At 34.3% G+C, this 16,934-nt stretch overlaps 1 protein-coding gene across 1 annotated transcript; it reads right to left on the bottom strand.

Moving 5' to 3' along the window:
- Positions 1-1,081: 1,081 nt before the first annotated feature.
- LOC126754623 (uncharacterized) lies at positions 1,082-1,936 on the bottom strand. Its single transcript, XM_050466732.1, has one exon. The coding sequence runs from the start codon at positions 1,911-1,913 to the stop codon at positions 1,320-1,322; it is 594 nt and encodes a 197-aa protein (XP_050322689.1). The 5' UTR covers positions 1,914-1,936; the 3' UTR covers positions 1,082-1,319.
- Positions 1,937-16,934: the final 14,998 nt, after the last annotated feature.

Below are 16,934 nucleotides of genomic sequence, written 5' to 3' on the forward strand. Positions count from 1 at the left end.
TAATTTAACATATGTATGTATTTAAGTTAATTTACCTTCTTCATCTTACTGAAGTTGTTATAAAGCCATAACGGCAGTGCATTTGGAAGAATCCGACAATCTTATATTCAGGTATAAAGTCGATTTTCTTGTATATACACATTTAGCAGTCGATACTGAGTTGCTTTAAATCATTAATTTAACATATTTAAATTAATTTACCTTCTTCATCTCACTGAAGGTGACATAAGGCCATAACGGCAGTGCATTTGGAAAAACTCGACAATCTTATTCAGGTATAAAGTCGATTTCCTTGTATATACACATTCAGCAGTCGATATTGAGTTGCTTTAAATCATTAATTTAACATATCTATGTTAATGAACCTTCTTCATCTTACTGAAGTTTACATAAAGCCATAACGGCAGTGCATTTGGAAGAATTCAACATTCTTATATTCAGGTATAAAGTCGATTTTCTTGTATATACACATTTAGCAGTCAATATTGAGTTGCTTTAAATTATTAATTTAACATATTTAAGTTAATTTACCTCCTTCTGCTTACTGAAGTTGACATACAGCCATAACGGCAGTGCATTTGGAAGAATTCGACAATCTTATATTCACGTATATAATCGATTTTCTTGTATATACACATTAAACAGTCGATATTGAGTTGCTTTTAATCATTAATTTAACATATTTAAGTTAATTACCTTTACTTCTTTCACCTTACCGAAGTTGACATAAAGCCATAACGACAGTGCATTTGGAAGAATTCGACAATCTTATATTCAGGTATATAAAACGCACTGATTTCCACACACCTTATAAAGGTTTATTAATTGTAATTAATATATAAAAAAAAAAAAAATGTATGTATGCATTTTTTGGGTTTTCTGCGAAACCCACGGTGGTACACGGTTGGCGAACTCGCTGCGTCACGTCACTCCCGTCACTTGCCGTCACTTGGGGGTTTATTAAAACCCAATTGCGGTGATTATTGCGGTAGCACAAGTGCAAAGATAAAACGTTGATAAACTGAATTTCGCGGACGACTGTCTTTCTTTACGGGTGAAACGGTAAGAGCGCAATCCCGGTCGGATCAATCCCTTTTGATGGTTTGGGTGGTGAATATTAGCTGACATTACGAGTCGTCTCGTTAATAATCGTATGGTTGTTGTGTTGTAGTAATGATCGGTGTTTGATGCGTGTGTGTGTATTGGGGTATGCTGTGAGCTGGTGTGTGATGAGGTGTTGTGACGTGACGTGATGTGTGGTGATGTGATGTTGCAGAATGCTCATAGCTCATGTGAACATCCCGGCCCCCCTAGGCGAGTTAATCGGCTAGGAGCCGCTGCAGCTGTTGCAGTGTGTTAAGTACAGCGCTCAACCCTGTTGAGCGTCGTTGTTGCTGGCAATGAGCCTGGCGTGGCGGAGATGGCCGTGTACGTGTTGTCGTTGATTGGCTGCTTCGACGTCGCCGGATAGCATCGATGCGTGGTCTGGTACGGGTGTTGGTGCTACTTTCCGACGGATTGGCTCGGCGGGGAAAACGATGAAAAAGAGTGTGATGGGGCCTCTGGCAATATTGACAGGCGCCGTCGGCCCAGCACTCTATGGTGGCGTGGTCATCTGCCAGGCAGGTCATGCAATGCCCATGGGCTCTTGCAACCTGTTTTCGTTGAGCGGGCTTCATGCTCTTAAAGATGGTACATCGTTTCAGGGCGTGTGGGCGATGGCACAGGCTGCAACATGGAGGCCCCTGTGGCTCCAACAGCTGCTCTTCCCTCATCTCCCTGACTGCTTCGGTGGATGGCGGTGGTCGCATAACCCTGGTCCGTGGAGCGGCAACGGGTGCAGCCGACGCTTTGGGAACAGCGATTTCGGACCTTACGGTGTTGGAGGTGGTTTGGGTCTCCTCTACGTCCATTTCTATGGGAATATAAGATTGCATTAAATTGATTTTATTTATAATCTTATGATGTAGTTGTTGTAGCTACATATCTATACATATGTATATGTATAATAAGTTGATCTTCAACGCGCTTGTTTGAATTTATTTTTATGTACGGATTATAAAGCGGGTTATTTTCGAATTAGCGGAATTGTTTTATTATTTTTCGATTAATTTTGCGAGTTATTTTGCGGTTTTGGTTGAAGTTGTTCTTCGCCGTTTGGACAGTTTGGTAACTGGTCGAGTTAATATGCCGGTTTGTGTTCGAACATCGACTACTCGTATGTGACCATCTGATCCTCGATGAACCTTTTCAATGCGGCCTAGTCGCCATTCTGTTGGAGGAAGGCATTCGTCCTGTATGATGACGCATTCTCCTGCATTGGCTTCCTTCTGGGCCGTTTTCCATCGATATCTCTTATGGAGATCTTTGAGATAGTCTTCCTTCCATCTGTGGCTGAATTCGTGATGGAGAATCTTGATTTTTCCCATCGATTTATTAAAGTGAGTGAGTCTCCTTCTGTCTCAGGTATGGCGAGAAGAGGAGCTCCTCTGAGGAAATGACCTGGTGTAAGAGCTGTGAAATCGGAGGGATCTTGCGAGAGTGGTGATATAGGTCTTGAATTTAATACGGCTTCAATACGAGTGAGTAGTGTAGTAAACTCCTCATAATTGAATTTATGATTACCAGCCGTTTTCTTTAAATGGGACTTAAAGCTTTTTACTGCTGATTCCCAAAGTCCGCCCATGTGTGGAGAACATGGAGGTATAAATTGCCAATCGATCCCTTGGGGTGCATATTTGTTAACTATTTCAGGGGAGACTTCTTTCATGAAGTTTATAAACTCTTTCTCTGTTGCTCTTTGGGCTCCGACAAAGTTTTTCCCATTATCGCTCATTATTTTTGAAGGAAATCCGCGTCGTCCGACAAAGCGTGCAAATGCTGCAAGAAAAGCCGCAGTAGTCAGATCTGAACAAAGCTCGAGGTGTACTGCCTTTGTCGTAAAACATACAAAGACAGCCACATACCCTTTTCTAAATGAAGAAGACCTTAACATGGAGGCCTTTATCTGGAAAGGTCCAGCAAAATCAACCCCAGTGATGGTAAAGGGTAGAGCATAGTTGCAGCGTTCAGGTGGTAAAGCTGCCATGATCTGCGTACGCATTTTGTGTTTGTACATGGTACATGGTTTACACATGAAAATCGTCCTTTTGATTTGTGGCTTTAGTCGCGGTATACATATAAAATTCTTGACGGACCATTTGTTGCATTAAGCGATGCTCACCATGCAGTGTAAGATGGTGCAGATATGCTAGAAATAGGTAAGTAAAACGGGATTTCTCTGGAATAATGATGGGATGTCGTTCGTTATAACTAAGGCTGGAGTTCGCCAATCTTCCATTTGCCCTTATTAATCCCTTAGAATCCAAGAATGGATTTAAGACGAGAAGTGAGCTTCCCTTTTCGAGAGGTCGCTTTTCGAGCAACTTTGATTTCTCTTTGCTGAAATAGCGAGTTTGTGTATATAATATTAGACTGACCTTGGCATGTTGCAAGTCGGAATGCGTTAGTTGTACGCAAAGATCATTTGGTGCTCCTTTAATTTTTAGTTTAAGTCTTTGAATGAATTTGTGCATGTAAGCGACTACTCTTAGTGCTTTAGCAAATGACGAAAATCGATGGAGAATATCATCCTCTTCTGGAGTAATATGAAAATTTTCGATTTTCCGACTTTCCGGCGGTATTATATTACGAGCGGGAGACTTTGGCCAGAATTCCTGTGATTCTGTTAGCCATGTTGGACCATTCCACCAGAGTGTAGTGCTGGTGAGGTGCAGTGGCTTGCAACCTCTTGTCCCAAGATCCGCTGGGTTATCCGCACTTGCAACATGTTGCCATTTTGCTGGGCCAACTAAGTCTAGAATTTGGGATATTCGGTTAGATACATAGGTCTTCCAGCAATAGGGTGGTTTTTCTAACCATGCTAAAACTATTTCTGAGTCGGACCAAAGATATGTTTTATGATCGGTTAATTTCAGATGGGTTTGAACTATGGAAATTAATTTTGCTAACAGAAGAGCACCATTCAGTTCAAGCCGTGGCAGACTGAGTGTCTTCAAAGGTGCAACTTTGGCTTTGGCTACCAGGAGATGTGCAGATATTTTGTTATCGTACTGTGTGCGTACGTAAACTGTTGCGCAATAAGCCTTTTCAGAGGCATCACAGAAACCGTGTAATTCTGTGTTAATGTTAGGGGTGAAATTTACCCATCGAGGGATTCGAATTTCTGAAATAGTATGCAAATTGTTAGCAAATTGTACCCATTTTGTTAAACGTACAGGTTTTACCTGTTCATCCCATTCAGTGCCATCTTGCCACAATTCTTGAATGAGGATTTTTGCTTGAATCATTATTGGCGAAAGCCATCCTGCGGGGTCGAAAAGTTTTGCCACCGAGGAAAGTATTTGGCGTTTTGTACTGGCGGACATTGCAGATATTGACTCAATTGTATATGAGAATTGATCTGTTATCGCATTCCATTGAATTCCTAGAGTTTTAGTTGTACTAGCCTTTTCAAATTTAAGGAAGTCTGTATCTAATAAGTCTTCCTTTTTAATGTCTTTTATTATATCCGGGTGATTTGAAGTAATTTTCTTTAGAGGGAAACCTGCTGAATTTAATGCTTTGATCACTTGCGATAGTGATTCGCTTGCTAATGTGATACTGTGGCTGCCTGATAGTATGTCGTCCACGTATGTTTGTGTTTGCAACACAGAAGAAGCTAAAGGCAAATTTGTTGCATTTGTTTTTGCCACTTCATGCAGTGTCCTGATCGCCAAATAGGGTGCGCAATTGATGCCAAAGGTGACGGTTTTAAGTTTGTAGTCGCTGATTGGACTATTACTTGATTTACGGAAGACTATACGCTGGAAATCTTGGTCATCTTTATGTACTAGTATTTGCCTGTACATTTTCTCTACATCCCCATTAAAAACGTATTTAAACATGCGCCAATTTAATATTAACAGCATGAGATCAGGCTGTAAGGTTGGCCCTGTGTATAGTACATCATTGAGTGATTTGCCTGAGCTCGTACACTTTGAGGCATTGAAAACCACTCGTACTTTTGTTGTAATTTTATCAGGTCTTATTACCCCATGATGTGGCAGATAAAAAGATAAATATCTACCTTTAGATACCTTTTCATATGGTACAGCTTCTTCCATATGATTGAGGTCAAGATATTCGTCCATCACATTATCGTATGCCGATTTAAGCTCACTTTTCTTTATCAGGCTTTTTTCCAGGCTTAGAAATTGCTGGACTGCTGATATTCTAGAGTGGCCTAGAGCTATGGTTTCAGGGAAAGTTGGTTTGAATGGTAATCGCACAACATAACGACCATGTTCGTTTCTTGTTGTTGTGGATTTGTAATAGGCTTCACATGCCTGGTCTTCTTCTGAAAGCTGGGTAATTTGGGGTAATTCTTCTATTTCCCAGAATTTTTTAAGTTGATTGTTTAAAAACTCGTTTGAGATATTTTCCACTTGTGTGGTGAAAGAATTGATTTTTTCAGGGACTTGGCCACTTATAATCCACCCAAAGATTGTATTTTGGGCTAACAATTTATTGGAGATTTTCTCAATACCTTCAAGAATTATTTGAGGTATTAAGTCACTGCCTAATAATATGTCGATTTGTGATGGGGTATGACAATTGGGATCTGCTAATTTAAGATGTGAGCATTTTTCCCAGTGCATTTTATTTACTTCATAGCTTGGAAGCAAATTGGTAAGTTGCGGTAGAACGATGGCTTGTGCATCTATTCTAATATCCGCATTTGGAGATACTATGGTAATTGGGCATATTTTGTTCGAATTTTGGATAATTCTTCCGCCCATTCCCGAAATTTGGAAATTTGAATGTTTTATTGGCAATTTGAGCCGATTTTGAGCCTTTGATGATATAAAGGATCTTTGAGATCCTTGATCTATTAGTGCTCTTAGTTTGAATAAATCACCCTTATGTTCTATGGTGATGACCGCAGTGGGTAAAAGAATTTTGCTTTCATTTTCGGAATGAAGAGCTTGAATTTTTGCTGCTTTAGAGCAGCATGGTTGTTCTTCCCTTTTTTCGGGATTTGAGATTTCGGGATTATCACTTTTGGTTGTAGTGACTAACCCGGTGGTTTTATGAAATTGATTTTGCTTCATATTTTGAAAATTTGTAATATGAAGCAATGAGTGATGTCTTCGTTGACAGTACACACAATTAAATTTGCTTTCACAGTCTTTTGTCGTATGAGCATTCGACAGACAGTTGATGCAAAGTTTATGTTGTCTGACAAGATTGTTCCTGTCAGAAACGGAAAGTTTTTTAAATTTCTCGCAAGATCTTATGTTGTGACCTCCTTTACAAATTTCACATAATGGTTGCCATTTATTAGTTTGGTTTGACACGAAAGTGTGACTTTTATTAACGTGTCTATTGTATTGCATATTATTGCTGGCTTGAGGTTTGAACAAGTTTTTACTTGAGTCATTTTGATGACTTTTTAGATTTATATTTTTGTTGTCAATTCGCTCAGCTATCTCGTATTGAGCAGTGAGGAATGCTTTCATTTGCTCCCATGTGGGCATTTTTTTCCTTTCCACAAGAGATTGTTCCCATCGTAGTAACGCAGCATCAGGGAGTGTTTCTGCACAAATAGTTACTATGATGGGGTCCCACGATTCTGTGGAGATATTTTGTGTTTTTAACACTGATATGCAATTAGTCACTGTCGAGTATAAATTTTGAAATTCCTGGCTGGTTTCTTTTTGAATTTTTGGTAGATGTAATAATGTTTTTATTGGGTTTTCTATCATAACCCTTCCATTTTCGTATCTTTCGACTAGTGCTTCCCAAGCCAGCTTAAAATTTTCGTCATTTAAAGCGAATCGCTTGACGATACTGCCTGCTTCCCCTTTTGTTTTGTACCTTAGATGGTATAACTTTTGTGCTTGTGAGAGTTTAGGATGGTTTATATAAACGGCAGTGAACATGTCCCGGAAGGACGGCCATTGATCATAACATCCATTAAAAACTTCAGTATCACAAGCTGGTACTTTGAGATACATGCCTTTATCTAGGTCTTCTTTTGGTGTTGTAACTACTCTGGGAGGGGGAGTAGTGGCTCTACTTGGCCTTACTAAACTTATTTGTTCAGTTATCATTCCCTTTGTCAACTCATACTGATCGCGGCAGTTATCACATTTGGCTATCGCCGAAGCTTTTGCGTTTTCTGGCAGTTCTGCGTCGTCAGTATCTAGTACTGTATCGTACGCTGCCAGAAGGCGTGCACATAGATTGTTGACACTTTCTAATTTTATATTTAAAACTGATTCCGTAATGTCAGTAATAGGGGAAGCTTGAAATCTTGTACAATATCTTATAAAACTGTCACTTTCTGTGATGAATCTAGATATTGTCTGATCTTTTGATCTTTTTTGTTTTATACTCTGCTTTGAGCGTGTAGCTTCAGCAGGTGTGCCTTGTGGCTTATCTTCATCAGCCATTTTAGGAATTTCTAATGATAGAGGTGTTTTTGGCTTAACCTCTCTTGATTTGTCAGATTGCATTAATTTGAATAGAGTTTGAAGCTTTTAGCTTAAAGTTTTGTCAACTGAATAATTGTTTCAAAATTAATATTGCTACAGCAATGTAGTCAAATAGAAAAAGAATAAATTAAAAATTTTGTTAATAGAAATTTTTGTAAAAATATATATATTTCTGTAAAATATATAATGTGATCAAATTTTCGTTTCGCTACCGCAAAGATTAATCCTTTTTTTTTTGTTTTTTTTTTTTTTTTTTAAAGTTCGATATTTATTTATTTATTTTTTTTTTTAATGTGACTGAAAATATTTTTTGAAGTGTATCAAAGTATCTTCAGGTCACTCGCGCTTAATTTGTATAATTGTATCTGCACGAATCAAGAACGCGAAAGAGAAATAAAATACGTAAAATTGTTTGTATGTATCTATGTATATTTTATTACCATATGTTTGCATATGCATATGCTTTATATGTTTGCTTTTGTTTAGCTTTTCTCGTATCCCTTTTAGGTATGTAATTTTTATATATGTATGTATATATGTCATAAAAATGTAACATATAACAATTTGCTAATCGGACCTAAATGTATAAATGCGCGGGAAAAAGAGAAATATATAATATGTATATGTTTATACATATATTTATGTATTGATCTATGTACATATATGTGTTGAATAGTAGTTCAAATGTGAACTATTATTAGAAAAAAGATATAGAAATTGTAATAAATAATATATGTATGTTTATATATTTATAATTATGTATATGAGTTGATGTACATATGTCGAACTGGAGATGCATAAGTTTACCGGCACATAGGTACATACATAAATGTAATGCCTTTTTTTTTCTCTATTATTTCTTTATTCTTTATTCTTTTTTTTTTTTTTTTATTACCTACCTTTGCTTGAATGCTCTAAGCGATTTTAACATCCAAGCAGGTAGTTTGGTATTATTTGGTATTATTATATGTTCTAGCTTTATGCTAAATTATGTTATGTATGTATGTACCATATGATTGTGTATGCATATATGTATGTAAATATGTACATCTGTATATTAAACGGAAGACTTGCAATTTTAGGGGAATATGCTTATATATATGTATGTTTTCTTTTTTATATATGTATGTATATATATTTCGTTTTCTTTTATTATCTTCCGCTTTTGCTTAGGATTTGAGCGATCCTGCTTGTTGCTTTTATTTATAGCCCAAGGGGTATCGCAAGAATTATCGCAAGATATACTTGACTTAAGAAAAATTTTTTTTTTTTTTTAATTATAATGTGGTGCCTAACGACACAAGCTAAGCAAAAAGCGGGTACTGTACTTTTTTGCAGTTATTATTTTTTTGTAGATATACATATATCGAACTGTTAAGAACAGTTAACGGTGTCCCGAAAAACCGTCAAACTGTACCTTAACATACATACATATATATCTATGTGCATAAAAATGGAATTTATATATTTATATATAACAAATTATATATGGAACGGACTCACTTTATTTTCCGCCAAGGGTTTTGGGTCATTGAACTTATACCCTTTTTTGCTTATTGGAGTTCCTTTTCCTTTTATGTCTGTATGTATGTCCAGCGCTGTCCCTGTTGATTTGCTGTCTTTCTCTTTGTTGTTTGTTGGTGTAGTCTCCCGAGACTATTTATGGTAATTGTGATTTGTGCATATGCCTGTGTATATCGCCTGTTTGCTATTTTAGAGTAATGTTTGTATGTTTGTTGAACTTTGTGATTTTACCGCGCCCGGTTTTAATGTTAGTAGGGGTTAGTTTTGTTGTTTTGGATTTTAGTTTATTTCGCGCCCGTTCTTATGTTTGTAGGTTTTTTTTTTTTCACTTTATGTTTTAATTTCTTTTATGTATCTTTGCACGTCACTTTCTATTTTTCGTATATTTAAATTTCTTTTAGGTACTTATTTTTTCACATTACTTTCTGTTTTCCGTGCTTCTGGGATGTTTCTTTGTTTTTTTTTTTTGTTCTTTCACTGTAACATATGTATTTGTTCACTTAAATGTTTTGTTCTATTTTATTTTATTAATTTTGTGCTTCAACACTGCACTTGCGCACTTTCACCAGGAATTTATTAAAATTTTTGTTTTATTTTTTGCTTAGGTGCCTTTCTGAAAGGCTCGAAGGACCATTTGTTTTCAGTGCCACTAGTATACTTACTTGTCTGTAGTATATGTATTGATTCTTTAAGGTATGTTTTTTTTTTTTTTTTTCACTGTAACATATGTATTTGTTCACTTTAACTTTGTCATAGTATGTTCACTTCAGGGTTTTGTTTTATTTTATTTTATGACTTTTGTGCTTCAGACACTGCACTTACGCACTTGCACCAGGAAGTTATTAAATTATTATTATTATTTTTTTTTTTTTTTTGTGTATATTTTGTTGTGACGTTCTGCGGAACCCACTGCTGCACACGGTGGAAACTTGCTGATTCACTTCACTCCCGTCATTGTCACTTGTTTTTAATAGGAAATTTGCGTTGATGATTGCGTTGAAAAAAAAAATGAAAATTAAATGTCGCGGACGACTGTCTTTCTTTACGGATGAAACGGTAAGAGACCAATCCCGGTCGGATCAATCCCTTTTGATGGTTTGGGTGGTGAATATTAGCTGACATTACGAGTCGTCTCGTTAATAATCGTATGGTTGTTGTGTTGTAGTAATGATCGGTGTTTGATGCGTGTGTGTGTATTGGGGTATGCTGTGAGCTGGTGTGTGATGAGGTGTTGTGACGTGACGTGATGTGTGGTGATGTGATGTTGCAGAATGCTCATAGCTCATGTGAACAAGGTATAAAGTCGATTTCCTTGTATATACACATTCAGCAGTCGATATTGAGTTGCTTTAAATCATTAATTTAACATATCTAATGTTAATGAACCTTCTTCATCTTACTGAAGTTTACAAAAAGCCATAACGGCAGTGCATTTGGAAGAATTCAACATTTTTATATTCAGGTATAAAGTCGATTTTCTTGTATATACACATTTAGCAGTCGATATTGAGTTGCTTTAAATTATTAATTTAACATATTTAAGTTAATTTACCTCCTTCATCTTACTGAAGTTGACATAAAGCCATAACGGCAGTGCATTTGGAGGAATTCGACAATCTTATATTCACGTATAAATTCGATTTTCTTGTATATACACATTTAGCAGTCGATACTGAGTTGCTTTAAATCATTAATTTAACATATGTATTTAAGTTAATTTACCTTCTTCATCTTACTGAAGTTGTTATAAAGCCATAACGGCAGTGCATTTGGAAGAATTCGACAATCTTATATTCAGGTATAAATTCGATTTTCTTGTATATACACATTTAGCAGTCGATACTGAGTTGCTTTAAATCATTAATTTAAATTCTTTTAAGTTAATTTACCTTCTTCATCTTACTGAAGTTGACATAAAGCCATAACGGCAGTGCATTTGGAAGACTTTGACAATCTTATATTCAGGTATAAATCGATTTTCTTGTATATACACATTTAGCAGTCGATATTGAGTTGCTTTAAATCATTAATTTAACATATTTAAGTTAATTTACCTTCTTCATCTTTCTAAAGTGGACATAAAGCGATAAAGGCAGTGCATTTGGAAGAACTCGACAATCTTATTCAGGTATAAAGTCGATTTCCTTGTATATACACATTTAGCAGTCGATATTGAGTTGCTTTAAATCATTAATTTAACATATCTATGTTAATGAACCTTCTTCATCTTACTGAAGTTTACATAAAGCCATAACGGCAGTGCATTTGGAAGAATTCGACAATCTTATATTCAGGTATAAAGTCGATTTTCTTGTATATACACATTTAGCAGTCGATATTGAGTTGCTTTAAATCATTAATTTAACATATTTAAGTTAATTTACCTTCCAATCTTATATTCAGGTTCGATTTTCTTGTATATACACATTAAGCAGTCGATATTGAGTTGCTTTAAATCATTAATTTAACATATTTAAGTTAATTTACCTCCTTCATCTTACTGAAGTTGACATAAAGCCATAACGGCAGAGTATTTGGGAGAATTCGACAATCTTATATTCAGGTATAAAGTCGATTTTCTTGTATATACACATTTAGCAGTCGATATTGAATTGCTTTAAATCATTAATTTAACATATTTAAGTTAAGTAACCTTCTTCATCTTACTGAAGTTGACATAAAGCCATAACGGCACTGCATTTGGAAGAATTCGACAATCTTATATTCAGGTATAAATCGATTTTCTTGTATATACACACTTAGCAGTCGATATGGAATTGTCTTAAATCATTAATTTAACATATTTAAGTTAATTAACCTTCTTCGTCTTACTGAAGTTGACATAAAGCCATAACGGCAGTGCATTTGGAAGAATTTCGACAATCTTATATTCAGGTATAAATTCGATTTTCTTGTATATACACATTTAGCAGTCGATATTGAGTTGCTTTAAATCATTAATTTAACATATTTAAGTTAATTTACCTTCTTCATCTTACTGAAGTTGACATAAAGCCATAACGGCAGTGCATTTGGAAGAATTCGACAATCTTATATTCAGGTATAAATCGATTTTCTTGTATATACACATTTAGCAGTCGATATTGAGTTGCTTTAAATCATTAATTTAACATATTTAAGTTAATTTACCTTCTTCATCTTACTGAAGTTGACATAAAGCCATAACGGCAGTGCATTTGGAAGAATTCGACAATCTTATATTCAGGTATAAAGTCGATTTTCTTGTATATACACATTTAGCAGTCGATATTGAGTTGCTTTAAATCATTAATTTAACATATTTAAGTTAATTTACCTTCTTCATCTTACTGAAGTTGACATAAAGCCATAACGGCAGTGCATTTGGAAGAACTCGACAATCTTATATTCAGGTATAAAGTCGATTTTCTTGTATATACACATTAAGCAGTCGATATTGAGTTGCTTTAAATCATTAATTTAACATATTTAAGTTAATTTACCTCTTCATCTTACTGAAGTTGACATGAAGCCATAACGGCAGTGCATTTGGGAGAATTCGACAATCTTATATTCACGTATAAATTCGATTTTCTTGTATATACACATTTAGCAATCGATACTGAGTTGCTGTAAATCATTTGTTTAACATATTTAAGTTAATTTACCTTCTTCATCTTACTGAAGTTGACATAAAGCCATAACGGCAGTGCATTTGGAAGAATTCGACAATCTTATATTCAGGTATAAATCGATTTTCTTGTATATACACATTTAGCAGTCGATATTGAGTTGCTTTAAATCATTAATTTAACATATTTAAGTTAATTTACCTTCTTCATCTTACTGAAGTTGACATAAAGCCATAACGGCAGTGCATTTGGAAGAATTCGACAATCTTATATTCAGGTATAAATTCGATTTTCTTGTATATACACATTTAGCATCGATATTGAGTTGCTCTAAATCATTAGTTTAACATATTTAAGTTGATTTACCTTCTTCATCTTACTGAAGTTGACATAAAGCCATAACGGCAGTGCATTTGGAAGAATTCGACAATCTTATATTCAGGTATAAAGTCGATTTTCTTGTATATACACATTTAGCAGTCGATATTGAGTTGCTTTAAATCATTAATTTAACATATTTAAGTTAATTTACCTTCTTCGTCTTACTGAAGTTGACATAAAGCCATAACGGCAGTGCATTTGGAAGAATTCGACAATCTTATATTCAGGTATAAAGTCGATTTTCTTGTATATACACATTTAGCAGTCGATATTGAGTTGCTTTAAATCATTAATTTAACATATTTAAGTTAATTTACCTTCTTCATCTTACTGAAGTTGACATAAAGCCATAACGGCAGTGCATTTGGAAGAATTCGACAATCTTATATTCAGGTATAAAGTCGATTTTCTTGTATATACACATTTAGCAGTCGATATTGAGTTGCTTTAAATCATTAATTTAACATATTTAAGTTAATTTACCTCCTTCATCTTACTGAAGTTGACATAAAGCCATAACGGCAGTGCATTTGGAAGAATTCGACAATCTTATATTCACGTATAAATTCGATTTTCTTGTATATACACATTTAGCAGTCGATACTGAGTTGCTTTAAATCATTAATTTAACATATGTATGTATTTAAGTTAATTTACCTTCTTCATCTTACTGAAGTTGTTATAAAGCCATAACGGCAGTGCATTTGGAAGAATTCGACAATCTTATATTCAGGTATAAATTCGATTTTCTTGTATATACACATTTAGCAGTCGATACTGAGTTGCTTTAAATCATTAATTTAATATATTTAAGTTGATTTACCTTCTTCGTCTTACCGAAGTGGACATAAGGCCATAACGGCAGGGCATTTGGAAGAACTCGACAATCTTATTCAGGTATAAAGTCGATTTCCTTGTATATACACATTCAGCAGTCGATATTGAGTTGCTTTAAATCATTAATTTAACATATTTAAGTTAATTTACCTTCTTCATCTTACTGAAGTTGTTATAAAGCCATAACGGCAGTGCATTTGGAAGAATTCGGCAATCTTATATTAAGCTATAAATTCGATTTTCTTATATATACACATTTAGCAGTCGATATTGAGTTGCTTTAAATCATTATTTTAACATCTTTAAGTTAATTAACCTTCTTCATCTTACTGAAGTTGACATAAAGCCATAACGGCAGTGCATTTGGAAGAATTCCGCAATCTTATATTAAGGTATAAATTCGATTTTCTTGTATATACACATTTAGCAGTCGATATTGAGTTGCTTTAAATCATTAATTTAACATATTTAAGTTAATTTACCTTCTTCATCTTACTGAAGTTGACATAAAGCCATAACGGCAGTGCATTTGGAAGAATTCGACAATCTTATATTCAGGTATAAAGTCGATTTTCTTGTATATACACATTTAGCAGTCGATATTGAGTTGCTTTAAATCATTAATTTAACATATTTAAGTTAATTTACCTTCTTCATCTTACTGAAGTTGACATAAAGCCATAACGGCAGTGCATTTGGAAGAATTCGACAATCTTATATTCAGGTATAAAGTCGATTTTCTTGTATATACACATTTAGCAGTCGATATTGAGTTGCTTTAAATCATTAATTTAACATATTTAATAAGTTGAATTAACGGCAGTGCATTTGGAAGAATTCGACAATCTTATATTCAGTATAAATTCGATTTTCTTATATACTGAGTCGATATTGTTGACATTAATTTACCTTCTTCATCTTACTGAAGTTGTTACATAAGCCATAACGGCAGTGCATTTGGAAGAATTCGACAATCTTATATTCAGGTATAAAGTCGATTTTCTTGTATATACACATTTAGCAGTCGATATTGAGTTGCTTTAAATCATTAATTTAACATATTTAAGTTAATTTACCTTCTTCATCTTACTGAAGTTGACATAAAGCCATAACGGCAGTGCATTTGGAAGAATTCGACAATCTTATATTCAGGTATAAAGTCGATTTTCTTGTATATACACATTTAGCAGTCGATATTGAGTTGCTTTAAATCATTAATTTAACATATTTAAGTTAATTTACCTTCTTCATCTTACTGAAGTTGACATAAAGCCATAACGGCAGTGCATTTGGAAGAATTCGACAATCTTATATTCAGGTATAAAGTCGATTTTCTTGTATATACACATTTAGCAGTCGATATTGAGTTGCTTTAAATCATTAATTTAACATATTAAGTTAATTTACCTTCTTCGTCTTACTGAAGTTGACATAAAGCCATAACGGCAGTGCATTTGGAAGAATTCCACAATCTTATATTTAGGTATAAATCGATTTTCTTGTATATACACAATTAGCAATCGATATTGAGTTGATTCGAATCATTTAGTTTAACATATTTAAGTTAATTTACCTTCTTCGTCTTACTGAAGTTGACATAAAGCCATAACGGCAGTGCATTTGGAAGAATTCGACAATCTTATATTCAGGTATAAAGTCGATTTTCTTGTATATACACATTTAGCAGTCGATATTGAGTTGCTTTAAATCATTAATTTAACATATTTAAGTTGATTTACCTTCTTCATCTTACTGAAGTTGACATAAAGCCATAACGGCAGTGCATTTGGAAGAACTCGACAATCTTATTCAGGTATAAAGTCGATTTCCTTGTATATACACATTCAGCAGTCGATATTGAGTTGCTTTAAATCATTAATTTAACATATTTAAGTTAATTTACCTCCTTTTTCTTACTGAAGTTGACATAAAGCCATAACGGCAGTGCATTTGGAAGAATTCGACAATCTTATATTCACGTATAAATTCGATTTTCTTGTATATACACATTTAGCAGTCGATATTGAGTTGCTTCAAATCATTAATTTAACATATTTAAGTTGATTTACCTTCTTCGTCTTACCGAAGTGGACATAAGGCCATAACGGCAGGGCATTTGGAAGAACTCGACAATCTTATTCAGGTATAAAGTCGATTTCCTTGTATATACACATTCAGCAGTCGATATTGAGTTGCTCCAAATCATTAATTTAACATATTTATGTTAATTTACCTTCTTCATCTTACTGAAGTTGACATAAAGCCATAACGGCAGTGCATTTGGAAGAATTCGACAATCTTATATTCAGGTATAAAGTCGATTTTCTTGTATATACACATTTAGCAGTCGATATTGAGTTGCTTTAAATCATTAATTTAACATATTTAAGTTAATTTACCTTCTTCATCTTACTGAAGTACCTTCTTCATCTTACTGAAGTTGTTATAAAGCCATAACGGCAGTGCATTTGGAAGAATTCGACAATCTTATATTCAGGTATAAATTCGATTTTCTTGTATATACACATTTAGCAATCGATATTGAGTTGCTTCGAATCATTAATTTAACATATTTAAGTTAAGTTACCTTCTTCATCTTACTGAAGTTGACATAAAGCCATAACGGCAGTGCATTTGGAAGAATTCGACAATCTTATATTCAGGTATAAAGTCGATTTTCTTGTATATACACATTTAGCAGTCGATATTGAGTTGCTTTAAATCATTAATTTAACATATGTAAGTTAATTAATTTACCTTCTTCGTCTTACTGAAGTGGACATAAAAGCCATAACGGCAGTGCATTTGGAAGAATTCGACAATCTTATATTTAGGTATAAAGTTCGATTTTCTTGTATATACACATTTAGCAGTCGATACTGAGTTGCTTTAAATCATTAATTTAACATATTTAAGTTGATTTACCTTCTTCGTCTTACCGAAGTGGACATAAGGCCATAACGGCAGGGCATTTGGAAGAACTCGACAATCTTATTCAGGTATAAAGTCGATTTCCTTGTATATACACATTCAGCAGTCGATA

The sequence above is a fragment of the Bactrocera neohumeralis genome, chromosome 4 (assembly GCF_024586455.1).
Source record: "Bactrocera neohumeralis isolate Rockhampton chromosome 4, APGP_CSIRO_Bneo_wtdbg2-racon-allhic-juicebox.fasta_v2, whole genome shotgun sequence".
NCBI lineage: Eukaryota > Metazoa > Arthropoda > Insecta > Diptera > Tephritidae > Bactrocera > Bactrocera neohumeralis.